The sequence below is a fragment of the Trichomycterus rosablanca genome, chromosome 11 (assembly GCF_030014385.1).
Source record: "Trichomycterus rosablanca isolate fTriRos1 chromosome 11, fTriRos1.hap1, whole genome shotgun sequence".
NCBI lineage: Eukaryota > Metazoa > Chordata > Actinopteri > Siluriformes > Trichomycteridae > Trichomycterus > Trichomycterus rosablanca.
The window spans coordinates 39,337,638-39,365,210 of record NC_085998.1 but is presented as its reverse complement, the minus strand read 5'-3'; the positions used below and the strand labels follow the sequence as shown (position 1 = coordinate 39,365,210).

General features: G+C 43.5%; 1 protein-coding gene and 2 pseudogenes across 1 annotated transcript; all 3 read left to right on the top strand.

Annotated features, from left to right (window-relative positions):
• Positions 1–4,976: 4,976 nt before the first annotated feature.
• Positions 4,977–8,828, top strand: LOC134323413 (extracellular calcium-sensing receptor-like). Its single transcript, XM_063004941.1, has 6 exons — positions 4,977–5,113; positions 5,272–5,560; positions 5,743–6,561; positions 6,659–6,883; positions 7,710–7,833; positions 7,930–8,828. Exons 1-6 carry the CDS (start codon positions 5,064–5,066, stop codon positions 8,826–8,828), a joined length of 2,406 nt encoding a protein of 801 aa, XP_062861011.1. The 5' UTR covers positions 4,977–5,063.
• Positions 8,829–11,080: 2,252 nt separating this feature from the next.
• Positions 11,081–14,676, top strand: LOC134322963 (extracellular calcium-sensing receptor-like; annotated as a pseudogene).
• Positions 14,677–16,016: 1,340 nt separating this feature from the next.
• Positions 16,017–27,392, top strand: LOC134322962 (extracellular calcium-sensing receptor-like; annotated as a pseudogene).
• The last annotated feature ends 181 nt before the right edge of the window (positions 27,393–27,573 follow it).

Sequence of the window (27,573 nt, the reverse complement as noted above, 5' to 3'; positions counted from 1 at the left end):
TAATATTCCACATTTTTCAGGATGTTGATCGTAGTTGATCTGCATATACATGACAAGTTTATGATGAAAAAGTATGTATACTGCATATGGAAATAAATTTATGTATAAAATGTATTATTGTGAATAAAATTGTGATTCTGGTTCAAATAGTATTACATATATTTGTATAACACATTATGTCCTTTGTTTCAAACCTATCTGTTCATAAATCCAAGCATTCTTTATTCCAGGAGTTATTTTGCATGATGCATCGTTTAACTTGAGCAAAAACAGATATCTGAAAATGTTATTACTTATCTCAAAACAGGACAGAAGCTTTCAGGAATGAATAATGAGGCCGATGTTTAAGGTTTTATAGGTATATTGTTTATTACCAAACAAGCAAAAGCAATCAAAATACTGTAAATGACCATCCAGCACATAAATGACCATAATAATACTGAACAATGCAGCATATCGCACAAAGTGTAGAAAGAACAGCCTCACCAATCAGCTCTTTAAATCATCATTCCGCCACTTTTAAACTGGGAGGCCCATGCCATCTTGGACACCTAGCTTTTATACCAAAGTTATATGTGTCTGTGCCAGCAGAAAGGTTGTGCGGGCCAGCACCCCCCCAACCCTATTCCAAACCCCTAACCCTAAACCCTAACCCTCCTCCACTGATGCAGACATTTTTCCTTGTTCTACTGTACAATGTTTTTGCGGAAATTTGCAAAAACTAGTAATAAAAGTAATATCTGTGTCAATATGTAAAAAACAATTCATATAAGTGAGCCTGGATGAGGTGACAATACAGTCAGGAACAAGTTATATTTTCAACTACAGTCAAGAGGAACAGGTTACATTTCCAATACATGCACTTAATATTCAACAGTGCAAATAACGTTCACCACAACTGTACATGCCGAAAGATTATTTGAAAGGCGTTTTAGGAAAAAACACCTAAAGTTTACTAAATGCTACTACGACTTTGACTGTAACCATGTTCTGCAGTCAACAAACACCCAGTATTGTCTGTGAAGTAAAAAAAAGTATGGTGGAGGGTCTGTGATCCTGGGAAGCTTGTTAGGGTAGATGGCGTCATGGACTTTATAAAAAACCAGATCTGCCCATGAAGTAAAAATGAATAATTGGTGGATTTTTTAACAGGACCAGTGATCAGATCAATACAACATGTGCTTTACTAAGCACTAAACTCTAGTTTCCAAGGCCTTCTCGGTCCCATGATCCAAACTCCATAGAAAACCTGTGGGGTGAGATATAGGAGAGTGTACAAGAGAGGACGTGGATTCTATCTGGAGAGGTTTTGTAAAAAGGAATGGTCCTAAATTCCTTGTTTGGTCCAAATGTCTTCTTCTGTACTCTCCAACCTAATGAGATGTTATAGGAGACTAAGAGCTGTTTTATTAACAAAGTCTTAAATTAAGGGGTTCATTTTTATTTTAAAAATTACTTTTTGTTTTATTAGGTTTTGGTCACAGGTAAATGGACAGTTGCAGAAACTAAAATCCCAAGTCATGTGACATATGAAATTGGCTAGGGCACTTGGACCGTTCAGAATACCCACAGTAATAAAATAAAACCATTCTCCACAAGAAATGTATTCAAATATTGCTGTAGATTATATTTATGTGATTATTTTATCTGTATAGGTGAGCTACTTTTCAACGTGCGCTTGTTTAAGTGACAAAAATAAATATCCGACATTTTTCCGCACAATACCAAGTGATTACCACCAAGTGAAGGCTTTGGCTTTCCTTGTCAAACAGTTCGGATGGACGTGGATCGGAGTTTTACAGTCTGACAACGATTATGGAAGAAATGGCATATCGGCTTTCATAAAGGAGGTGGAGGCACACGGGATCTGCATCGCATTTGTGGGCACGATTTCTCGCACTTATCCTCAAAGTAAATTTCTAGAAGCTGTTAAGCTGATAAAACAGTCGACAGTAAAAGCGATTCTCGCGTTCTCACCAGAGAAGGACATTTCTCCTTTAAAGAGCGAAATAGTGAAACAGAACATCACAGGAATCCAGTGGATCGCCTGGGTGATAGCCAACGGCCTGTCCACTCCAGAGATGTTCATTCGGTGGGACGATAGGATTTGTGGTCAGAAAGATGGCTATGCCCAAACTGGAGCCGGTTCTCAAAGATATCAGCCCATATCATGAAGGAGAATCCAGTATTGTCAGTGATTTTTGGGAAACGGTGGGCTGTTAACCCCCGTCTGCACTAACTGGTGGTTTCATTGGGGTTGGGGGGGGGTTGGGGGGGTTTGGTGCTAGAGCTTATCCCAGTTTTTCAATGGGCGCAAGGCACACAGTAACACCCTGGACGGGACGCCAGTCCATCGCAGGGCAGACACACACACACACACACCCATTCACCTATAGGGCAATTTAGTGTCTCTAATTAACCTGACCATGTTTTTGGACTGTGGGAGGAAACCGGAGCGCCCGTAGGAAACCAACACAGACAGGGGGAGAACATGCAAACTGCACACAGAAAGGACCCGGACCGTCCCGCCTGGGGATCGAACCCAGGACCTTCTTGCTGTGAGGCGACAGTATTTAATAGCATATTTTTTTTTGTATTTTTTAAACATGACAAGGGTGGCATGGGGGCTCAGTGGGTAGAACTGTTGCCTTCCAGGTCCTGGGTTTGATCCCCAGGTTTGGTGGTTCAGGTCCTTTCTGTGTGGAGTTTGCATGTTCTCTTCTTGTCTCTGTGGGTTTCCTCCGGGAGCTTCAGTTTCCTCCCACAGTACAACGACGTGCAGTCAGGTGAATTGGAGATACTTATATGTCCATGACTGTGTTCAATATTAAACTTGAACTGATGAGTCTTGTCATCACATTAACATCACATAAAAATCCAAAAAAATTAATTAATTACACATGAACAGAGGTGGTTAACCAAGAAAACCCTTAGTTTGGATCCTGCAGTTTTGCATGCTGGAAGAGGAAATGGCCTTCCCTAAACTGTTGGTTCACAGCTGGAATAATATCATTGGTTAGTACACCTGTTGAAGCTGAAACAAAACTCATGTCAATATAATGTATACAGTGTATCACAAAAGTGAGTACACCCCTCACATTTCTGCAGATATTTAAGTATATCTTTTCATGGGACAACACTGACAAAATGACACTTTGACACAATGAAAAGTAGTCTGTGTGCAGCTTATATAACAGTGTAAATTTATTCTTCCCTCAAAATAACTCAATATACAGCCATTAATGTCTAAACCACCGGCAACAAAAGTGAGTACACCCCTTAGTAAAAGTTCCTAAAGTGTCAATATTTTGTGTGGCCACCATTATTTCCCAGAACTGCCTTAACTCTCCTGGGCATGGAGTTTACCAGAGCTTCACAGGTTGCCACTGGAATGCTTTTCCACTCCTCCATGACGACATCACGGAGCTGGCGGATATTCGAGACTTTGCGCTCCTCCACCTTCCGCTTCAGGATGCCCCAAAGATGTTGTATTGGGTTTAGGTCTGGAGACATGCTTGGCCAGTCCATCACCTTTACCCTCAGCCTCTTCAATAAAGCAGTGGTCGTCTTAGAGGTGTGTTTGGGGTCATTATCATGCTGGAACACTGCCCTGCGACCCAGTTTCCGGAGGGAGGGGATCATGCTCTGCTTCAGTATTTCACAGTACATATTGGAGTTAATGTGTCCCTCAATGAAATGTAACTCCCCAACACCTGCTGCACTCATGCAGACCCAGACCATGGCATTCCCACCACCATGCTTGACTGTAGGCATGACACACTTATCTTTGTACTCCTCACCTGATTGCCGCCACACATGCTTGAGACCATCTGAACCAAACAAATTAATCTTGGTCTCATCAGACCATAGGACATGGTTCCAGTAATCCATGTCCTTTGTTGACATGTCTTCAGCAAACTGTTTGCGGGCTTTCTTGTGTAGAGACTTCAGAAGAGGCTTCCTTCTGGGGTGACAGCCATGCAGACCAATTTGATGTAGTGTGCGGCGTATGGTCTGAGCACTGACAGGCTGACCCCCCACCTTTTCAATCTCTGCAGCAATGCTGACAGCACTCCTGCACCTATCTTTCAAAGACAGCAGTTGGATGTGACGCTGAGCACGTGCACTCAGCTTCTTTGGACGACCAACGCGAGGTCTGTTCTGAGTGGACCCTGCTCTTTTAAAACGCTGGATGATCTTGGCCACTGTGCTGCAGCTCAGTTTCAGGGTGTTGGCAATCTTCTTGTAGCCTTGGCCATCTTCATGTAGCGCAACAATTCGTCTTTTAAGATCCTCAGAGAGTTCTTTGCCATGAGGTGCCATGTTGGAACTTTCAGTGACCAGTATGAGAGAGTGTGAGAGCTGTACTACTAAATTGAACACACCTGCTTCCTATGCACACCTGAGACCTAGTAACACTAACAAATCACATGACATTTTGAAGGGAAAATTACAAGCAGTGCTCAATTTGGACATTTAGGGGTGTAGTCTCTTAGGGGTGTACTCACTTTTGTTGCCGGTGGTTTAGACATTAATGGCTGTATATTGAGTTATTTTGAGGGAAGAATAAATTTACACTGTTATATAAGCTGCACACAGACTACTTTTCATTGTGTCAAAGTGTCATTTTGTCAGTGTTGTCCCATGAAAAGATATACTTAAATATCTGCAGAAATGTGAGGGGTGTACTCACTTTTGTGATACACTGTATATTTAAATGCACATCATAAGAAACAGACGTGTGGTTTTAATGACATGCACATTGTGTAAAATCGTATTGGCAGTATTGGTGATGTCATGACGCCATGTGATTGTGGTGTTGTGATGAGGGCCACGGGGCAGACGCTGTACGGTATAAAATAAAGCCCCTGCCATCATCGTAAGTCAGATTTGGGTTGCTGAAGATGACAGTCCGGCCCCTGTGCTTCCTTCTGTTCTCTGTATTGATGCTCGGTGGGACGTTAAGTCTTCAGTGCACTCTGCAGAATGAATTTGAACCCGGCTTCAGGGCCGACGGGGACTTTGTGATCGGTGGTATTTTCCCCCTGCATTACAATAAGGAAATGCCAGATTTAAATTGTACCTACAAGCCTGGACCGGTGAAGTGCAACGGGTAAAAATGTCCTACTGAAATTGTTCTGAACGATTATTGTATAGCAGATTGAAACAGTTCTGTGTGTAAATGTCAAGATTACGTAGAATTGTGTTTTATATCTTGTATAATTCATGTTGTTTCATGTTTGTGTCTGATTTGCATTTTCCTTTGAGCAGGTTTGATCCCAGAGCTTTCCGCTGGGCTCTGGTTATGAAACTGGCAGTGGAGGAAATTAATAACAGTAGTGTGCTGTTACCTAACCACACGCTCGGCTATAAGATATTTGACTCCTGTGCGTACCCTCTATTGGCACAGAGAGCGGCTTTGGCCGTCATGAACGGACTGAACGAAGCCGACAGACCGATGTGTTCTAATGCCAGTCCGATGTTGGCCATCATTGCGGAATCGGGCTCAACTGAGTCTATCGTGGTTTCTAGAATTTTGCAACCGTTTAGGATTCCAATGGTACACAAAAATATGTATTTATGTTTTAAAATTATTAGTTATTTACATTCCTCATTAAGCTCTCTTGTTTCTGTCTATAATGATGAAATGAAAAGTCTGTGTAAGGTCTGTGTGCGACTGGGCTGAACTCTCCTGTGCATACAAGACCTGGACGAAGATTTGTTTCTGCTTTTCTTTTAAAGATCAGCTACTTCTCGTCCTGCGCCTGCCTGAGCAACAGACAGGAATTCCCCACATTCTTCAGGGTCATACCCAGCGACGCGTACCAGGTAAAAGCCATCGCCAAGCTGCTGCTGCATTTCAACTGGACGTGGATCGGTGTGGTGAGGGGCGACCACGAGTACGGTCGATCTGCCCTCCAAGACTTGCTGGCGGAGCTCAAAGGTACAAACGTATGTGTAGCCTACCAGGAAATGATCCCCCTGCTGTACGACACCCGAAGGGCCCTGGAGACCATCCGAGTGATGAACGGCTCCAGCGCTCGAGTCGTGGTGGTGTTTTCGGCCGAGGGCGAGCTCACGCCCTTTCTGAGAGACTACATGGAACAGAACGTGACAGGGATCCAGTGGATTGCCAGCGAGGCCTGGGTCACAGCTTCAGTGTTTACTGGAAGTAAGTTCTACCCCTACCTAGGTGGCACCATAGGGTTTGCGATACGGCAGGGTCACATTCCAGGTCTGAGAGACTATCTGACAACAGTGAACCCACAGATGTACCCCGATAACCCCCTGGTGCATAAGCTGTGGGGTGCTCTGTATGGGTGCTCACCCATCTCCTCCTTCAGTACCAGCTCTCACCTGCCCATGTGTGAAGGGCATGAGGTGCTCAGGAATGAACACTCGGCCTACATGAACACATCCAGCCCTCGCATTAGCTATAATGTCTATAAGGGCGTGTACGCAATAGCTCACTCGCTGCATAATCTAATCTCCTGCCAATCTGGACATGGGCCATTTGTTAACTCCACATGTGCTGAAAGCACTCAAATCTACCCATGGCAGGTACCCATAATTTTTGTAAATATACTGTATATATTAATTGTTTTGACTAACAGCATGTCTTCATGTCCATAATATTTCATTTTGTGTGGTCTCACAGCTCCAGCATTACCTCCAAGAGGTCTCCTTTACCATCTCAGGAGAGACGGTGAACTTTGACTCGAACGGTGAAACGATCCCATCCTATGACCTGACCAACTGGCAGAAGGGCACGGCAGGGAACATTGAGCTGGTTAAAGTAGGCATGTATGATGGGGCTCTTGAGGCTGGCAGCGAGCTGGTCATTTACAACTCTGGAATCACGTGGGCTGGAGACAAAAGCGAGGCAAGCTGCTCTCAGAATGTAGTTCAGTACATGAGATACCATCTATTGAAGTTCTGTAGGGTCAAGTGGAGGTAAGTTGGGCAAAAGTGAACCGTCGGCTGACTACACCAGGCTGCTCCATGTGAGGGGCCAAGAATATATTATTATTATTATTATTATTATTATTATTATTATTATTATTATTATTATTTCTGAATGCTTCAAACTCTAATATGATTATCCGGTTGAATGTGGTGGAAATCCTTTAGATAATTTAATAAATATAAGAATGAACACCATGTAAATGTCCTGCTCTTTTTACTCTGACTAGACCCAAGTGATGCTGGTTGTCATGGTAACGTGTACTTACCGGTACCCTAAAAACACCTGAGTCTTTGTCTATAATCCCAGTGAATTCAATCTCATTGGGGAAAATCCTTGCATGTGAACGTAGCTACAGAAATCTTCCTGCCCAGGTGGGCAAGTGGGGTATTCTGCTAGTACACCAGCGCCGGAATTCTGGGAACTCGCTAAGTTTGACTCTCAGCTCTGCTACCAGTCGACTGGGTGCCACCTAGAGGGCACAATTGGCAGTGCAGACAGTGCAGCTGACAAAATTGGTCACTAAAGTCTGCTGGGTGGAAAAAGATGGGACTTAAAAGAACCCTAGAAGTACAGGGGAGTAAAAAGGGGTCGGTGGGCCATGCACACATCGGAGGGAGCGCGTGTTGGGCAAATACTCCATCAGGGTCCACAGAAGCTGAATAACAGGTTATGATAAATTAGGAGAAAAAGGAGAGTTTCGTAAAATTTTTCTGACGTCTTGTTTTTGATTTTTGGGAAATAGGTGCCAGTATCCATTTGTAGTGTCGGCTGCACTCCAGGATTTAGGAAGGCTGTCCGTCAGGGGGAGCCTGTGTGCTGCTTTGACTGTGTACCATGTGACAGTGGCAAGATTAGTAATCAGACAGGTCGGTGGATTCATAAAACATAACTGTACTAAAGCTATTGTTCATGTTTTGCTGCATTAATTATTTTATTTATACATATTTTTTTAATGTTCACAGATTCAATAGACTGCATGGACTGTCCTGAAGATTACTGGTCCAATGATAATGGAACAGCGTGTGTCCCAAAGATCGTTGAGTTTCTTTCCCATGATGCCATGGGTTTAACCCTGACGGTGATTTCTGTAGTGGGGGCATGCACCACGTTAGCCGTGTTTGCAGTCTTCCTGTACTACAGAAACACCCCCATAGTGCGCATGAACAACTCTGAGCTGAGTTTCCTAATCCTGCTCTCGCTGACTCTTTGTTTCCTGTGTGCATTGATTTTCATCGGCAAGCCCACGTCCTGGTCATGCATGCTGCGCCACACGGCGTTTAGCATCACATTCTCGCTCTGCATCTCCTGCATCCTCGGCAAAACCCTGGTGGTCCTGGCTGTCTTCACAGCCACCCAGCCCGGGAACAACGTGATGAAATGGCTGGGGCCGATGCAGCAGAGAATCATCATCTTCAGCTGCACTCTGGTCCAGATGATCATCTGTGCGACGTGGCTGATAGCCTCTCCGCCGTTCCCCTACAGGAACACACAGTCTCAGCACTCCAAAGTCATTCTGGACTGCAGTGTGGGATCAGACCTGGCGTTCTGGTGCGTTCTGGGCTACATCGGCCTCCTGGCCTGCTTGTGCTTTGTTTTAGCTTTTCTAGCTCGGAAACTACCCGGGAATTTCAACGAGGCTAAATACATCACCTTTAGCATGTTGATCTTTTGTGCCGTGTGGTTGGCGTTTGTGCCGGCCTACGTCAGCTCACCTGGTAAATTCACCACCGCCGTCGAAATATTCGCCATTTTAGCTTCTAGCTTCGGCCTCCTGATGTGCTTGTTTGCGCCAAAGTGTTACATAATTCTACTAACACCAGGAAAAAATACCAAGCAGCATTTAATGGGTAAAGATAAGTAGACACTAAAAAATGCATTTATTTTATATTCCACATTTCTCAGGATGTTGATCGTAGTTTATCTGCATATACATGACAAGTTTATGATGAAAAAGTATGTATACTGCATATGGAAATAAATATATGTATAAAATGTAATAAAATATTGTGAATAAAACTGTTACTCTGGTTCAAATAATATTACATATATTTATATAACACATTATGTCCTTTGTTTCAAACATATGAATGTGTAAATACAAGCGATTTTTATTCCAGGTGTCATTTTGCATGATGCATCGTTTAACTTGAGCAAAACAGATAACTGAAAATGTTATTACTTATCTGAAAACAATCTCAAAACAGGACAGAAGCTTTCAGGAATGAATAATGAGGCCGATGTTCAAGTTTTTATGGGTATATAGTTTATTACCAAACAAGCAAAAGCAATCGAAATACTGTAAATGACCATCCAGCACATAAATGACCATAATAATACTGAACAATGCAGCATATCGCAGAAAGTGTAGAAAGAACAGCCTCACCAATCAGCTCTTTAAATCATCATTCCGCCACCTTTAAACTGGGAGGTCTGTGCCATCTTGGACACCTAGCTTTTATACCAAACTTATATGTGTCTGTGCTAGCAGAAAGGTTGTGCTGGCAAGCACCCCCCCAACCCTATTCCAAACCCCTAACCCTAAACCCTAACCCCCTCCACTGATGCAGACACTTATCCTTGTTCTACAATGTTTTTGAGGAAATATGCAAAAACTAGTTATAAAAGTAATATCTGTGTCAATATGTAAAAAACAATTAATATAAGTGAGCCTGGATGAGGTGACAATACAGTCAGGAACAAGTTATATTTTCAACTACAGTCAAGAAGAACAGGTTACATTTCCAATACATGCACTTAATATTCAACGGTGCAAATAATGTTCACCACAACTGTACATGCCGAAAGATTATTTGAAAGGCATTTTAGGAAAAAGCATCTAAAGTTTACCAAATGCTACTGGGACTTTGACTGTAACCATGTTCTACAGTCAACAAACACTAAGTATGGTCAGTCAACAAAAAAAGTATGGTGGAGGGTCTGTGATCCTGGGAAGCTTGTTAGGGTAGATGGCATCATGGACTTTATAAAAAACCAGATCTGCCCATGAAGTAAAAATGAAAAATTGGTGGATTTGTTTAACAGGACCAGTGATCAGATCAACACAACACATGCTTTACTGAACACTGAACTCTAGTTTCCAAGGCCTTCTCGGTCCCATGATCCAAACCTCATAGAAAACCTGTGGGGTGAGACATAGGAGAGTGTACAAGATAGGAGCTGGATTCCATCTGGAGAGGTTTTGTAAAGAAGAATGTTCCCAAATTCCTTGTTCGGTCCAAATGTCTTCTTCTGTACTCTCCAACCTAATGAGATGTTATAGGAGACTACGAGCTGTTTTATTACCTGGGGACTGTTGTGGCCTAGCGGTTTAGGTAATGGACTAGTAATCCAAAGGTCACTGGTTCAAACCCCACTACTGCCACGTTGCCACTGTTGGGCCCTTGAGCAAGGCACTTAACTCTCAAGAACTGTTGCCTTCCAGGTCCTGGGTTTGATCCCCAGGTGGGGCGGTTCAGGTCCTTTCTGTGTGGAGTTTGCATGTTCTCTCCATGTCTCTGTGGGTTTCCTCCGGGAGCTCCAGTTTCCTTCCACAGTACAAAGACGTGCAGTCAGGTGAATTGGAACTAAATTGTCCATGACTGTGTTCAATATTAAACTTGAACTGATGAGTCTTGTCATCACATTAACATCACATTAAAATCCAAATAAATTATTTAATTAAACATGAACAGAGGTGGCTAACCAAGAAAAGCCTCAGTTTGGATTCTGCAGTTTTGCATGCTGGAAGAAGAAATGGCCTTCCCTAAACTGTTGGTGCACAGCTGGAATTATATTATTGGTTAGTACACCTGTTGAAGCTGAAACAAAACTCGTGTCAATATAATGTATATATTGAAATGCACATAAGAAACAGACGTGTGGTTTTAATGACATGCACATTGTGTAAAATCGTATTGGCAGTATTGGTGATGTCATGACGCCATGTGATTGTGGTGTTGTGATGAGGGCCACGGGGCAGACGCTGTACGGTATAAAATAAAGCCCCTGCCATCATCGTAAGTCAGACTTGAGTTGCTGAAGATGACATTCCGACCCCTGTGCTTCCTTCTGTTCTCTGTATTGATGCTCGGTGGGACGTTAAGTCTTCAGTGCACTCTGCAGAATGAATTCGAACCCGGCTTCAAAGCCGATGGGGACTTTGTGATCGGTGGTATTTTCCCCTTTCATTACGATAAGGAAATGCCAGATTTAAATTTTACCCACAAGCCTGGACCGGTAAAGTGCAATGGGTAAAAACGTCCTACTGAAATTGTTCTGAACGATTATTGTATAACTGAAACAGTTCTGTGTGTAAATGTGAAGAATACGTAGGATTGTGTTTTATATCTTGTATAATTCATGATGTTTCATGTTTGTTTGTGTCTGATTTGCATTTTCCTTTGAGCAGGTTTGATTCCAGAACTTTTCGCTGGGCTCTGATTATGAAAATGGCAGTGGAGGAAATTAATAACAGTGGTATGCTGTTACCTAACCACACGCTCGGCTATAAGATATTTGACTCCTGTGCATACTCTCTAACGGCACAGAGAGCGGCTATGGCCGTCATCAACGGACTGAACGAAGCCGACAGGCCAATGTGTTCTAATGCCAGTCTGATGTTGGCCATCATTGGGGAATCGAGCTCAGCTCTGTCTATCGTGGTTTCTAGAATTTTGCAGCCGTTTAGGATTCCAATGGTACACAAATATATGTATTTATGTTTTAATAATTACTAGTTATTTACATTCCTCATTAAGCTCTCTTATTTCTGTCTATAATGATGAAATGAAAAGTCTGTGTAAGGTCTGTGTGCGACTGGGCTGAACTCTCCTGTGCATACAAGACCTTGACGAAAATTTGCTTCTGCTTTTCTTTTACAGATCAGCTACTTCTCGTCCTGCGCCTGCCTGAGCAACAGACAAGAATTTCCCACGTTCTTCAGGGTCATACCCAGCGACGCCTACCAGGTAAAAGCCATTGCCAAGCTGCTGCTGCACTTCAACTGGACGTGGATCGGTGTGGTGGGGGGCGACCACGAGTACGGTCAATCTGCCCTCCAAGGGCTGCTGGCGGAGCTCAAAGGTACAAACATATGTGTAGCCTACCAGGAAATGATCCCCCTGCAGTACAACACCCGAAGGGCCCTGGAGATCATGCGAGCGATAAATGGCTCCAGCGCTCGGGTCGTGGTGGTGTTTGCGGCTGAGGGCGAGCTCATGCCCTTTCTGAGAGACTACATGGAACAGAACGTGACAGGGATCCAGTGGATCGCCAGCGAGGCCTGGGTCACAGCTTCAGTGTTCACTGGAAGTAAGTTCTACCCCTACCTAGGTGGCACCATAGGGTTTGCGATACGGCAGGGTCACATTCCAGGTCTGAGAGACTATCTGACAAAGGTGAACCCACAGACATACCCCGATAACCCCCTGGTGCATGAGCTGTGGGGTGCTCTGTATGGGTGCTCAACTATCTCCTCCTTCAGTACCAGCTCTCATTTGCCCATGTGTGAAGGGCATGAGGCGCTCAGGAATGACCACTCGGCCTACATGAACACATCCAGCCCTCGCATTGGCTATAATGTCTATAAGGGCGTGTACGCAATAGCTCACTCGCTGCATAATCTCATCTCCTGCCAAGCTGGACATGGGCCATTTGTTAACTCCACATGTGCTGAAAGCACTAAAATCTACCCATGGCAGGTACCCATAATTTTTGTAAATATACTGTGTATATTAATTGTTTTGACTAACAGCATGTCGTCATGTCCATATTATTTCATTTCATGTGGTCTCACAGCTCCAGCATTACCTCCAAGAGGTCTCATTTACCATCTCAGGAGAGACGGTGAACTTTGACTCGAACGGTGAAACGATCCCGTCCTACGACCTGATCAACTGGCAGAAGGGCACGGCCGGGAACATTGAGCTGGTTAAAGTAGGCATGTATGATGGGGCTCTTGAGGCTGGCAGCAAGCTGGTCATTTACGACTCTGGAATCATGTGGGCTGGAGACAAAAGCGAGGCAAGCTGCTCTCAGAATGTAATTCAGTACATGATATACCATCTATTAAAGTTCTGTAGGGTCAAGTGGAGGTAAGTCGGGAAAAAGCAAACCGTCGGCTGACTACACCAAGCTGCTCCATGTGAGGGGCCAAGAATATATTATTATTATTATTATTATTATTATTATTATTATTATTTCTGAATGCTTCAAACTCTAATATGATTATTCGATTGAACGTGGTGGAAATCCTTTAGATAATTTATTAAATATAAGAATAAACACTATGTAAACGTCCTGCTCCTTTTACTCTGATTGGACCCGGGTGATGCTGGTTGTCATGGTAATGTGTACTTACCGGTAACCTAAAAGCACCTGAGTCTTCATCTATAATCCCAGTGAATTCAATCTGATTGGAGAAAATCCTTGCATGTGAACGTAACTACAGAAATCTACCTGCCCAGGTGGCGCAGTGGGGTATTCTGCTAGTACACCAGCGCTGCAAGTTTGACACTCAGCTCTGCTACCAGTCGACTGGGTGCCACCTAGCAGGCACAGTTTGCAGTGCAGACAGTGCAGCTGACAAAATTGGTCACTAAAGTCTGCTGGTTGGGAAAAGACTGGATTAAAAAGAACCCTGAAAGTACAGGGGAGTAAAAAGGGGTCGGGGACTGCACATGTCGGAGGGAGGGCGTGTCAAGCAAATATACCCTGCTTGTACGCCATTAGGGTCCGCAAAAGCGGAAAACGAACCGGTTATGACAATTTAGGAGAAAAAGGGAGAGTTTTGTAGAGTTTTACTGACGTCTTGTTGTTGATTTTTGGAAAATAGGTGCCAGTATCCATTTGTAGTGTCGGCTGCACTCCAGGATTTAGGAAGGCTGTCCGTCAGGGGGAGCCTGTGTGCTGCTTTGACTGTGTACCATGTGATTTCTGTAGTGGGGGCATGCACCACATTAGCCGTGTTTGCAGTCTTCCTGTACTACAGAAACACCCCCATAGTGCGCATGAACAATTCTGAGCTGAGTTACTTTATCCTGCTCTCGCTGACTCTTTGTTTCCTGTGTGCGTTGATTTTCATCGGCGAGCCCACGTCCTGGTCATGCATGCTGCGCCACACGGCGTTTAGCATCACCTTCTCGCTCTGCATCTCCTGCATCCTCGGCAAAACCCTGGTGGTCCTGGCTGCCTTCACAGCCACCCAGCCCGGGAACAACGTGATGAAATGGCTGGGGCCGACGCAGCAGAGAATCATCATCTTCAGCTGCACTCTGGTCCAGATGATCATCTGTGCGACGTGGCTGATAGCCTCTCCGCCGTTCCCCTACAGGAACACACAGTCTCAGCGCTCCAAAGTCATTCTGGACTGCAGTGTGGGATCAGACCTGGCATTCTGGTGCGATCTGGGCTACATCGGCCTCTTGGCCTGCTTGTGCTTTGTTTTAGCCTTTCTAGCTCGGAAACTACCCGGGAATTTCAACGAGGCTAAATACATCACCTTTAGCATGTTGATCTTTTGTGCCGTGTGGTTGGCGTTTGTGCCCGCCTACGTCAGCTCACCTGGTAAATTCACCACCGCCGTTGAAATATTCGCCATTTTAGCTTCTAGCTTCGGGCTCCTGATGTGCTTGTTCGCGCCAAAGTGTTACATAATTCTACTAACACCAGAAAAAAATACCAAGCAGCATTTAATGGGTAAAGAAAATTAGACACAATAAAAAATGCATTTATTTTATGTCCTACATCTCTGATTTGCAAATGCATGAGTGCTATGTTTATGATGAAAAAGTTGATATACTGTATATGTAATTAAATATATTATATGTATAAAATGTAATAAACTATTGTGAATAAAACTGTGACTCTTAATATATTCAAACATTCTTACTAGATACTTTATTCCAGGAGTTATTTTACATGATGCATGTCTTACACAAGCAAAACAGATATCTGAAAATGTTATTACTTATCTGAACTATTTCAAAACAGGACAGAAGCTTTTAGAAATGAATAATTAAGCTGAGGTTTAAGGTTTAACAGGTATATAATTTTTTACCAAAGAAGCAATAGCAAGCAAAATACTGTAAATGACCATTCAGCACATAAATGACCATAATAATACTGAACAATGCAACATATTGAAGAAAGTGTACAAAGAAAAGCCTCACCAATCAGCTCTTTAAATCATCATTCTGCTGGAAGGCCCGTGCCAACTTGGCTTGCCAAGCCAAATGGGACCCCTAACTTTTACACCAAACGTATATGTGTCTGTGCCAGTAGAATGGTTGTGCTGGCCAGCCCCCCAACCCTTACCCAAACCCTAAACCTTAACCCCCTTCCAATGATGCAGACATTTCTCCTTGTTCTACAATGTTTCCGTAGAAATATTCGAAAACTAGTTTTATAAGTAATATCTGTGTCAATATGTAAAACCAAGTTATATAAGCTGGTCTGGATGACGTGACAGACAATACAGTCAGGAACAAGTTATATTTCCAGATACAGTCAAGAAGAACAGGTTACATTTCCAATACATGCACTTAATATTCAAGGATGCAAATAACGTTCACCACAACTGTACATGCTAAAACACTATTTGAAAGGCGTTTTAGGAAAAAGCACCTTTAAAAAAAATTACTTTTTGTTAAATCACTTTTTGTTTGATTAGGTTTTGGTCACAGGTAAAAGGACAGTGGCAGAAATTAAAATCAAATTAAAAAAAGTCATGTGACATATGAAATTCAATTGTGCATTAAAATTATTAGATGTTTTTCCAGACTCTGTGTCTTTAGTCTTTAGTCTCTAAGGATAACAGGTTTAGTGGTGATTGGCACACCTCCGACAAGAACCACCTCATGCCACCCAGCTCAAGTCTTCATGGTCTTTATAAAGCACACAGCCCTGGTTCATGTCCTGTTTAATCTTCTGAGCAGCCATGATTAAACATCAAGTATTCTATGTATGTTTTCTTCTCTGTATGCAGTCAGGCTATGCTTGTGAGCTCCTGGCTACATTTGAAGTGCAGGGTTTACTGAAGGACGGCGACATCATGATAGGTGGCATCTTCCCTGTTTTTTCCAGACAGGAGAATGCACTTTATTCTTTTGAGAACAAACCATATAGGGCTGAATGTAAAGGGTGAGTTTGTTTTGTATCTTGACAATAACATGTGATGATTATTAGACCATTATTAGACTACTATTATGATTATTAGATTATTAGAGTTTTTCCTCACTGCTGTGATGTTACTGCAGATTTGACCTGCGAGCTTTCCGCTGGACCAGGACCATGATGTTTGCTGTAGATGAAATAAACAACAGTGATCGTTTGCTTCCCAACGTTTCTTTGGGATACAAAATTTTGGATTCTTGTTCCTCTCCTATAAATGTTCTGCGAGCCGCCCTGATGCTTGTAAGCTCATCGGAGGAAAAGGCAACGGGATCGTCCTCTCAGTGTCGCCCACCTCCGATATTAGCTGTCGTAGCTGAAGCAGGATCTAGTCAGTCCTTAGCTGTGGCTGGGGCACTTGGACCGTTCAGAATACCCACAGTAATAAAATAAAACCATTCTCCACAAGAAATGTATTCAAATATTGCTGTAGATTATATTTATGTGATTATTTTATCTGTATAGGTGAGCTACTTTTCAACGTGCGCTTGTTTAAGTGACAAAAATAAATATCCGACATTTTTCCGCACAATACCAAGTGATTACCACCAAGCGAAGGCTTTGGCTTTCCTTGTCAAACAGTTCGGATGGACGTGGATTGGAGTTTTACAGTCTGACAATGATTATGGAAGAAATGGCATATCGGCTTTCATAAAGGAAGTGGAGGCACACGGGGTCTGCATCGCATTTGTGGGCACGATTTCTCGCACTTATCCCCAAAGTAAATTTCTAGAAGCTGTTAAGCTGATAAAACAGTCGACAGTAAAAGCGATTCTCGCGTTCTCACCAGAGAAGGACATTTCTCCTTTAATGAGTGAAATAGTGAAGCAGAACATCACAGGAATACAGTGGATCGCGAGTGAAGCCTGGGTGACGGCTGACGGCCTGTCCACTCCGGATATGTTTAAATCATTCAGTGGGACGATAGGATTTGTGGTCAGAAAGATGGCCATGCCCAAACTGGAGCCGGTTCTCAAAGATATCAGCCCATATCATGAAGGAGAATCCAGTTTTGTCAGTGATTTTTGGGAAACGTTGGTGGGCTGTAAACCCCCGTCTGCTGGTTTAATTAACACCACAGGTTTAAGTAAGGTGTGCTCAGGAGAGGAAAACGTCGATTACACTAATAAATTCTTTGACGTTACACAACTAAGAGAGACTTTTAACGTCTATCAAGCAGTATATGCGATTGCGCATGCTGTACATCAGGTGATGTTTTGTAAAAGTTCTGAAAGCAATGTCTCGACCCCATGTCTGACTGCTTCACAGATCACGCCCAACCTGGTAAGCTAAGTGCATGCCACTCTGTTTTATTCACCTTTGGTACGAAGTTAAAGCTGTATTTTTGTATTTCTGTATTTGTGTTCACAAGGTAACTGAGCAGTTAAAAACAGTACGTTTTGTAGATGCTTATGGAGAGGAAGTGTTTTTTGACAAGAACGGAGACCCACCAGCCTCGTATGAGCTTATAAACTGGCAGCTGAGGGACGGACAAGTGCAGCACATATCGGTCGGTCATTTCAGTCCAGCAGCGAACGGTGGATATGAACTCGTGATCGATGAAGACAAGATCGTCTGGCGCACAGGAAACACGGTACTATAAACACACCATAACTAACATATTTTGCACAGAATTCAGCTGCAGGGACTTGAACCCATACTAGATTCCGGTTCTCACTGGCTCCCAGTTCAGTATCATGTATAAACTGTATAAATTGCTTGTGCTGGTTTAAAAAATTTTTTGCATGGTTTTGCACCCTGTTTTCTTGGTAGTCTGCTTCATGAATAATATTCCTCAGCTCGGCCTCTTTGCTCCTCTGATTTGCATTTGCTGAAAGTTCCTACCCGGCAGCACGGTAGCTTGGTGGGTAGCACTGTCGCCTCACAGCAAAAAGGCGGCCTTTTCAGGGTTTTACTGTGGGCATTTGAAAGCTGGGAGAGGCTCCAGAACCCCCATGGTCCTGATTAGAATATGCACCTTAGAAAGTCAGAAAGTTCCCCCCTTGAACCTGCGTACATTTGGTGACAGGGTGTTCAGTGTCGTATGTGTTTTTTGTTTCCATGTCTGTATATGTGTGCTCTTTTTTTAAATTTTAACATTTATATATCTTCTTCTTTTGTTTTTTCTTAAATTGTTATTAATATTATTATTGTTACCACATTTACTTTTGTGGTATTTTGCAGGCACTTTTATCTAAAGCAACTTACAATTATGACTAAATAAAATTTTGAGTTAAGGGCCTTGCTCAGGGGCCTAACAGTGGCAACTTGGAGGTGTTGAGGCTTAAACCTGAAACCCTCTGATTACTAGTCCAGTACCTTAACCACTGGGCTTCCACTGTGTATTATTATTATTATTATTAGAATCATTATTATTTTAATTATTATTATTAGAGTTATTATTGTTGTTATCGTTGCCATTATTATTATTATTATTATTATTATTATTATTTGCTTTATTCTGTCAGACCCCAAAAGCTGTGTGCTCCGAAATCTGTCCCCAAGGAACCAGGATAGCTCAAATTAAAGGACGTCCTGTGTGCTGCTTCGACTGCATCCCATGTGCTGATGGTTCGATATCGAATACAACAGGTGCGATCCGCTGCTAATATTATTATTATAATAATATTAAAATGTGCATTTAGTAATTAAAGTTTTCTGAATGTCTTTTTTCTCTGCTTTAGGAGCCGCCGACTGCATCACCTGTCCTGAAGAGTTCTGGTCCAATGAGAGGAGAGACGGCTGCGTGATGAAAAGCACCGAGTTCCTGTCGTTCACTGAGACGATGGGAGTGGTTCTGATTTCTGTCTCACTGTTTGGTGCTTGTTTAACTTTCTGTACCATGCTGGTGTTCATACGCTTCAGAAACACACCCATAGTGAGAGCCAATAACTCAGAGCTCAGTCTGCTTTTACTCCTCTCACTTATATTCTGCTTCCTTTGTCCCCTCACGTTTATCGGTGAACCCTCGGCCTGGTCCTGCATGCTGCGCCACACGGCGTTTGGTATCACGTTCGCTTCCTGCATTTCCTGCATGCTGGGAAAGACTCTAGTCGTCGTAACGGCGTTCAGAGCGACTTTACCTGGAAACAACGTGGCAGGAAAGTTTGGGCCGGCGCAGCAGAGAACCTTCGTGTGTTCCTGCACGGCCGTTCAGATCGGGATCTGTGTTCTCTGGCTGAATATTAACCCTCCGTTCCCTGATAAAGTCTTCACGCAGCACAGCAGAAAAATCATTTTAGAATGTAACACGGGTTCTGACGTGGCCTTTTATGCGGTTTTAGGATACATCGGCCTCCTCGCCCTCATTTGTTTGGTTCTGGCCTTTTTAGCCCGAAAACTTCCCGATAATTTTAACGAAGCCAAACTGATCACGTTCAGCATGTTGATATTCTGTGCAGTTTGGATCACTTTTATTCCAGCGTACGTCAGTTCACCTGGTAAATACACAGTAGCCGTGGAGATTTTTGCTATTTTGTCGTCAGCTTTTGGTTTACTGTTGTGCATTTTTGCGCCGAAGTGTTACGTCATTTTAATCAAACCAGAACAAAACACAAAGAAACACGTCATGGGGAAAAATGCTAAAGATTAAGCATCTGAGAGTTTTGTAATAAAACTAATAAAGATGAAATACATTTACCACAATTTTTTTATCCCATTTATAAGCAACTTGTACATTTTCTGGGGAGCCCTGTGGGTTCAAATCTCAGTTCTGCTAAACGGACAATGATCTGCTTTTCTGAGGGTGGGAGCATCAGAGGGGATTAATTTTAACTGCTGCAATTACGCCCTCTGCTGGCTGATCGATGGTGCGACTGATCAATGGAGACGGGAATAACAGAGATCAGTGCGTGATTCTCTGTGCGCTATACAAATCTCCATATGAGCCCACCTCATGTAGGTGAAAAGAAGAGGATGGTACTGCACACATGACATGGGGGCGTGTGATGGTTTTGGCTCTCCTAACATTGAAAGTGGAGGTCTGCAGCAGTAGAGGCCGAAATATGATCCGGGTAATTGACTGGGAGAAAATTGGTAGGATAGAAGATCCCACAGTACACTGGATTCTCATGGTATCTAAAGTTAAAGCCAGAAGCTGACTTGAAACTCCATCAACATAGATTATCCGGGTCGGTGTCTCCCCGTGTCTGTGTGGGTTTCCTCCAGGAGCTCCGATTTCCTCCCACAGCCCAAAAACATGCAAGTGAGGTGAACTGGAGACACTAAATAGTTTAGGACTGTGTTTGATATTAAACCTGAACTGATGAATCTTGTGTAAGCAGTAACTACCTGTCCTGTCATGAATGGAACCAAAGTGTAAAACATCACGTTACAATCCTAATAAATACATAAATTAATATATTTAATCAGCTGATTGATCATGGTAAAATACTGTATAATCATGGCCTTTAGCTGTTTATACTGATATTGAGGTTGAAAATGAGGTTAAATAAAAAGTCGCTTGTCGCTCAGGCAGCAGCAGTAAAATACGCTAGCACACCGGAGCTGGGATCTCGAGTACATCATATTGAATCTCAGCTCTGCCATTCGGCTGGGCTGGACGGCCATGAACAACGATTTGCTGTTGTTCATCCAGGGAAGAGAGCCGGATAGGGAGCTCATAACTGCTGCAATTATGACCTCTGCTGGCTGATTCATAGCCTCTGCACAGATTAGAGGAATAATGCTGATCAGGGTGTGGCTCTCCGTGCACAAGGCTGATCCTCGTATGAACTTGCTTCGTGCAGGAGAAAAGATGCAGTCGGCTACTGCTCACGTGTCGGAGGGGGTTTGCTCTCCTTAATCAGGATGGGGGTCAGCACCAGTAGAGAGGAAGCGTAATGCTATCGGGTAAAAACTGGACACTCTAAAATTGGGAGAAAAAGGGAGAGAAAATGCATGAAAAACTGGGTACGTTGTTCAGGCGGAAAATGCACAAAAATAGGCCTGAATGTGATAAAGTTAAAATACTAACACATCCATATAATGTACAGCTTCTGTTTATGAACTGAATTTAAAAAGAATTAACATAAAATTTGGCTCATGCAAGATTTAATTTTCTATTTTTTTATTTGTTTTACATGATAAATAAATAAATAAATAAGTAAATAAATAAATTGGAGACATAATCTAGGATGTGTTGAGCTTTTTATGTGTTGAATCTTGTGCATACAACTGCATATGAGCAGTTTAAACTTTAATTTATTAAAGCTTTAATTGGACAGAATGATTCATTATGTATTATTATAAAAGCATGCAGCTGTAGCCTAGTGGTTAAAATACTGGACTAATATTTAAAAGGTCGCTGGTTCAAGCCCCATGACTACCAGGTTGCCACCGTTGGGCCCTTGTGCAAGGCTCCTAACCATTGATTGCTTAGACTGTATACTGTCACAGTTCTGTAAATCACTTTGGATAAAAGCGTCTGCTAAACGCCAAAATGAGAATAAAATGAAATAAAAGTGTCAAAAACAAACTGACAGGATTCATGTCTTGTTTTATTTATTGGTAGACGATGGCAGAACACTGGCTCGGTGGGTAGCACTGAGGTCTTACAGCAAGAAGGTCCTGGGTTCGATTCCCAGCTAAGGCAGTCTGGGTCCTTTCTGTGTAGAGTTTGCATGTACTTCATGTCTGTGTGGGTTTCCTTCAGGTGCTCTGGTTTCCTTCCAAAGACAAGCAGTGTGTGTATGTGTGTTTGCCCTGTGATGGACTGGTGACCTGTCCAGGGTGTTTCCTATTTTACGCCCAGTGATTCAGACCCACCACGACCCTGACCAGGATAAAGCGGTGGTAAAACAGATAGTGAATGAACAAACTGATTGACGGTAATTACAGGTGGTCACATTCCACACACACGTGTAATGAATGCAGCACCACGCCCCTGGTGCTCAAACAACACCCCGAATCCCAAACATCAAAGCAGGAATGCTATATAAAGCACGCCGAGGACGCCGTACAGGCCTCTGAGCGCCGAGCCCCACCGACCCTGCCATGCCGCTCACCTCGAGTCTGATGACATTCGTGTCGCTACTGCTGACGGCCTCGCTCGGTCCTGCGGCGTGTAAAGCTCGCTCGATCGGGTGCAGGCTGTGGAGTGAGCCTCAGTCGCCGGGTGTTTTTATGAGCGGAGATTTTATGATCGGGGGGATTTTTGCGATTCATTTCTACACAAGGTCGGAGCAGATAACCTACACCAAGCTGCCGCCCCAAATCCAGTGCTCAGGGTACAAGGTGTCTGTTTTAATTATTAATTAGGTTTTTAATGTATTTTTGTAAACATGTTCAGAACTTTTGCCCTCCTAACAGGATGGACTTCAGGGAGCTGCGGATCGCTCGTGCCATGGAGTTCACCATACGTGAGATCAACAACAGAACCGACCTCCTGCCTGGCATCACGTTGGGCTACGAGATACACGATTCGTGCTCTAACGTTCCGATGGCGATCAGAGTGGCGTTTCAGCTGGTGAGCGGTGTTGAGCCGACGTTCAATGAAACCGATTCCTGTCAGACGTCTAAAGCTGCTGTGACTGCCGTCATCGGAGATTCTGCTTCCACACAGTCGCTCAGTATAGCCAGGACGCTCGGCCGCTTCAATATTCCACAGGTGAAATTGTTTATGTGTTTATTCTTGGTATCATATGAATTATTGTACATGGGTTTTTAATCTATAGAATACTTTCAGGTGTCTAATAATTTTAAGTTCCTTTTCCTGTTCCTAAATTGCAGGTGAGCCACTCATCTACCTGTGCGTGCCTGAGTGATAAGACTCAGTACCCTGCATTCTTCAGAACCATACCCAGTGACCAATACCAAGCGGCCGCACTGGCGCAACTGGTCAAACACTTCGGCTGGACGTGGATCGGAGCTGTGCGCAGCGACACCGACTATGGAAACAACGGCATGGCGGCGTTCCTGAAAGCCGCGCAGGCGGAGGGGATCTGTGAGGAGTATTCAGAGTCCTACTACAAAACGCAACCCCGCAGTAAACTGGAGAGAGTGGCCAACGTGATCCGCAGGTCAACCGCCCGCGTCATCGTGGCATTTATGTCCTCGGGTGACATGAGGCTTCTCCTGGAGGAACTTCTCCGTCAGCCACTGCCTCCTCTCCAGTGGATAGGAAGCGAAACCTGGATCACAGATTCTAATTTCTTGAAATATAACATGTGTGCCGGGGCGATAGGGTTCGGCGTCCCGAAGTCTGTTATGCCAGGACTGAATGAGTTTCTGTTAGGACTCAGTCCAGCCGAGGCTTTAAAATCGCCTCTGTTAACAGAATTTTGGGAAACTGTTTTCAGCTGTAAGCTCCAAGGGCAGACGGGCATCTCTGAGGGCACCCGGGTGTGTGATGGCACTGAGAGTATCAGCAAGCTCCAAAATGCGTACACCGACACGTCTCAGTTGCGCATTAGTAACATGGTGTACAAAGCAACATACAGTGTATCACAAAAGTGAGTACACCCCTCACATTTCTGCAGATATTTAAGTATATCTTTTCATGGGACAACACTGACAAAATGACACTTTGACACAATGAAAAGTAGTCTGTGTGCAGCTTATATAACAGTGTAAATTTATTCTTCCCTCAAAATAACTCAATATACAGCCATTAATGTCTAAACCACCGGCAACAAAAGTGAGTACACCCCTAAGAGACTACACCCCTAAATGTCCAAATTGAGCACTGCTTGTCATTTTCCCTCCAAAATGTCATGTGACTCATTAGTGTTACTAGGTCTCAGGTGTGCATAGGGAGCAGGTGTGTTCAATTTAGTAGTACAGCTCTCACACTCTCTCATACTGGTCACTGAAAGTTCCAACATGGCACCTCATGGCAAAGAACTCTCTGAGGATCTTAAAAGACGAATTGTTGCGCTACATGAAGATGGCCAAGGCTACAAGAAGATTGCCAACACCCTGAAACTGAGCTGCAGCACAGTGGCCAAGATCATCCAGCGTTTTAAAAGAGCAGGGTCCACTCAGAACAGACCTCGCGTTGGTCGTCCAAAGAAGCTAAGTGCACGTGCTCAGCGTCACATCCAACTGCTGTCTTTGAAAGATAGGCGCAGGAGTGCTGTCAGCATTGCTGCAGAGATTGAAAAGGTGGGGGGTCAGCCTGTCAGTGCTCAGACCATACGCCGCACACTACATCAAATTGGTCTGCATGGCTGTCACCCCAGAAGGAAGCCTCTTCTGAAGTCTCTACACAAGAAAGCCCGCAAACAGTTTGCTGAAGACATGTCAACAAAGGACATGGATTACTGGAACCATGTCCTATGGTCTGATGAGACCAAGATTAATTTGTTTGGTTCAGATGGTCTCAAGCATGTGTGGCGGCAATCAGGTGAGGAGTACAAAGATAAGTGTGTCATGCCTACAGTCAAGCATGGTGGTGGGAATGCCATGGTCTGGGGCTGCATGAGTGCAGCAGGTGTTGGGGAGTTACATTTCATTGAGGGACACATGAACTCCAATATGTACTGTGAAATACTGAAGCAGAGCATGATCCCCTCCCTCCGGAAACTGGGTCGCAGGGCAGTGTTCCAGCATGATAATGACCCCAAACACACCTCTAAGACGACCACTGCTTTATTGAAGAGGCTGAGGGTAAAGGTGATGGACTGGCCAAGCATGTCTCCAGACCTAAACCCAATAGAACATCTTTGGGGCATCCTCAAGCGGAAGGTGGAGGAGCGCAAAGTCTCGAATATCCGCCAGCTCCGTGATGTCGTCATGGAGGAGTGGAAAAGCATTCCAGTGGCAACCTGTGAAGCTCTGGTAAACTCCATGCCCAGGAGAGTTAAGGCAGTTCTGGGAAATAATGGTGGCCACACAAAATATTGACACTTCAGGAACTTTCACTAAGGGGTGTACTCACTTTTGTTGCCGGTGGTTTAGACATTAATGGCTGTATATTGAGTTATTTTGAGGGAAGAATAAATGTACACTGTTATATAAGCTGCACACAGACTACTTTTCATTGTGTCAAAGTGTCATTTTGTCAGTGTTGTCACATGAAAAGATATACTTAAATATCTGCAGAAATGTGAGGGGTGTACTCACTTTTGTGATACACTGTATGCCATAGCATACGCCATCCACGGTCTCATCTGTACTGACACACAGTGCGACAAGAGCAAAGCATTTCAACCATGGCAGGTATAACAGAGCGTCAGTTTAATATTTAGGTTATTATATTCTTTATTTATTTCAGGTCTGCTATATAGAACATAAATATATTTATATTTCTCCACTGTTTATAGTAATTAAGCAGCATATTTGTCATTATATTCCTGTATATTATTAATAAGGTAGCGCATGACTAATTACGTATGTTTGCAGATACTCGACCAGCTCAGAAAAGTAAACTTCACTACAAGGAACGGGTTCCAGGTCTCGTTCGAATCAAACGGAGACCCTCCCGCCCTCTATGAGCTTATAAACTGGCAGTTTAAAAACCACGGCGCCTTGGATTTTGTGACGGTGGGTCAGTACGATTCGTCCAGGCCGAGAGGACAAGAGTTTTTAATAAACAAGGACATCCGCTGGGTGGGAGGACAAACCAAGGTACCATATATCAACAGTCCTGACAACATTTTGTTTACTTTTATTATTTCTTTTAACTGTGTTGGATGTTCTCTCTTCTCTGCTTAGGTCCCGGTGTCGGTGTGCAGTGAGAGCTGTCCCCCAGGAACCAGGAAGGCCGTCCAGAAGAGAAGACCTGTTTGCTGTTTTGATTGTATACCCTGCGCTGACGGAGAGATCAGCAACAAAACAGGTCTTGTATTATTGTAGATAAAATGCCAATTTGGTCTCAATCCACACAAAACAACTATAGTTCTGTTTGTTTTGTGCTGTTTTCTACAAAATTACAACCTTTAATAATAATAATAATAATAATAATCAATCAGTCATTGTCTGTTTTACCATCGCTTTATCCTATTTAGGGTCGCGGTGGGTCGAATTTACTGAGCGAAAAATAGGAAACAGGACCTTATTGCTGTAAGGCGACAGTGCTACCTACTGAGCAACCGTGCCGCCCCCTTACAGCAATAATTATAACATTAACAATAATAATAGGGTGCTTGGGTGGCACACTGGTAATTACGTTAGCCCACTAATGCTGGGATCCAGGGTTCGAACTCCAGCGGTGCTATTGGCTGCTCGAGCGTCTACATATAGACATCATTGGCTATGTCTTAGAGGGGATGGCAGAGGCCCCACGACGAATTTGCATCCTGTCTAGAGTGTGTTACTGCATTAAGCCCACCATGACCCTAAACAGTATAGCATGGTAGTACAACATGTAAATAAATAAATAATAATAAAAATTCTTTGTTCAGACTCTTTAGATTGTTTGCGCTGCCCTCCTGAGTTCTGGCCCAATCCTAAGCGAGACAGCTGCCTCCCCAAACCCGTCGAGTTCCTGTCCTGGGACGACACCCTCAGCATCATCCTCGCCGTGTTCTCCATCTCCGGTGCCGTTCTAACCATGTGTGTGGCGACGATCTTCTACAAACACAGAACATCTCCCATAGTCAGAGCCAACAACTCTGAGCTGAGCTTCCTGCTGCTCTTCTCTCTGACTCTGTGTTTCCTCTGTTCACTTACTTTCATCGGTCGACCCTCGGAGTGGTCCTGCGTGCTCCGACACACAGCGTTCGGGATCACCTTCGTCCTCTGCATCTCCTGTGTTCTGGGTAAAACAATAGTGGTGTTGATGGCGTTCAGAGCGACACTTCCAGGCAGTGACGTTATGAAATGGTTTGGGCCTCCACAGCAGAGACTCAGTGTTGTTACCTTCACGATCATTCAGGTGATTATTTGTGTGTGTTGGTTAAAAATCTCCCCTCCGTTCCCCTTCAAAAATCTAAAACACTACAAGGAAAGAATCATACTAGAATGTGGATTAGGATCAGCTGTGGGTTTCTGGGCTGTTCTGGGTTATATCGGGATTTTGGCTCTTCTGTGTTTTGTTTTGGCTTTTCTGGCTCGGAAGCTGCCTGATAATTTTAATGAAGCTAAATTTATCACCTTCAGCATGTTGATATTCTGTGCAGTTTGGATCACTTTTATTCCAGCGTATGTCAGTTCACCTGGTAAATTTACTGTAGCTGTGGAGATTTTTGCTATTCTGGCCTCAAGTTTTGGTCTGATTGTTTGTATTTTTGCTCCTAAATGTTTTATAATCGTGTTTAGGCCGGAGCAGAACACCAAGAAGCATCTCATGGGGAAAACATGATCAAAATCTATTTAAGAACACACTACAACATTACAGTTGTAATAAAGTTCTTCCTGACTCCCCTATTCAAATACTATAATCACCTTCGTCCTTTTTATTCACATATTGATGTTTTTTGCGTAAAAATAGTGAATTGCTGTACTTGATAGTCCAATATTCAAGGCTTGTAAAATACGTGTATATAAATGTAATCAGA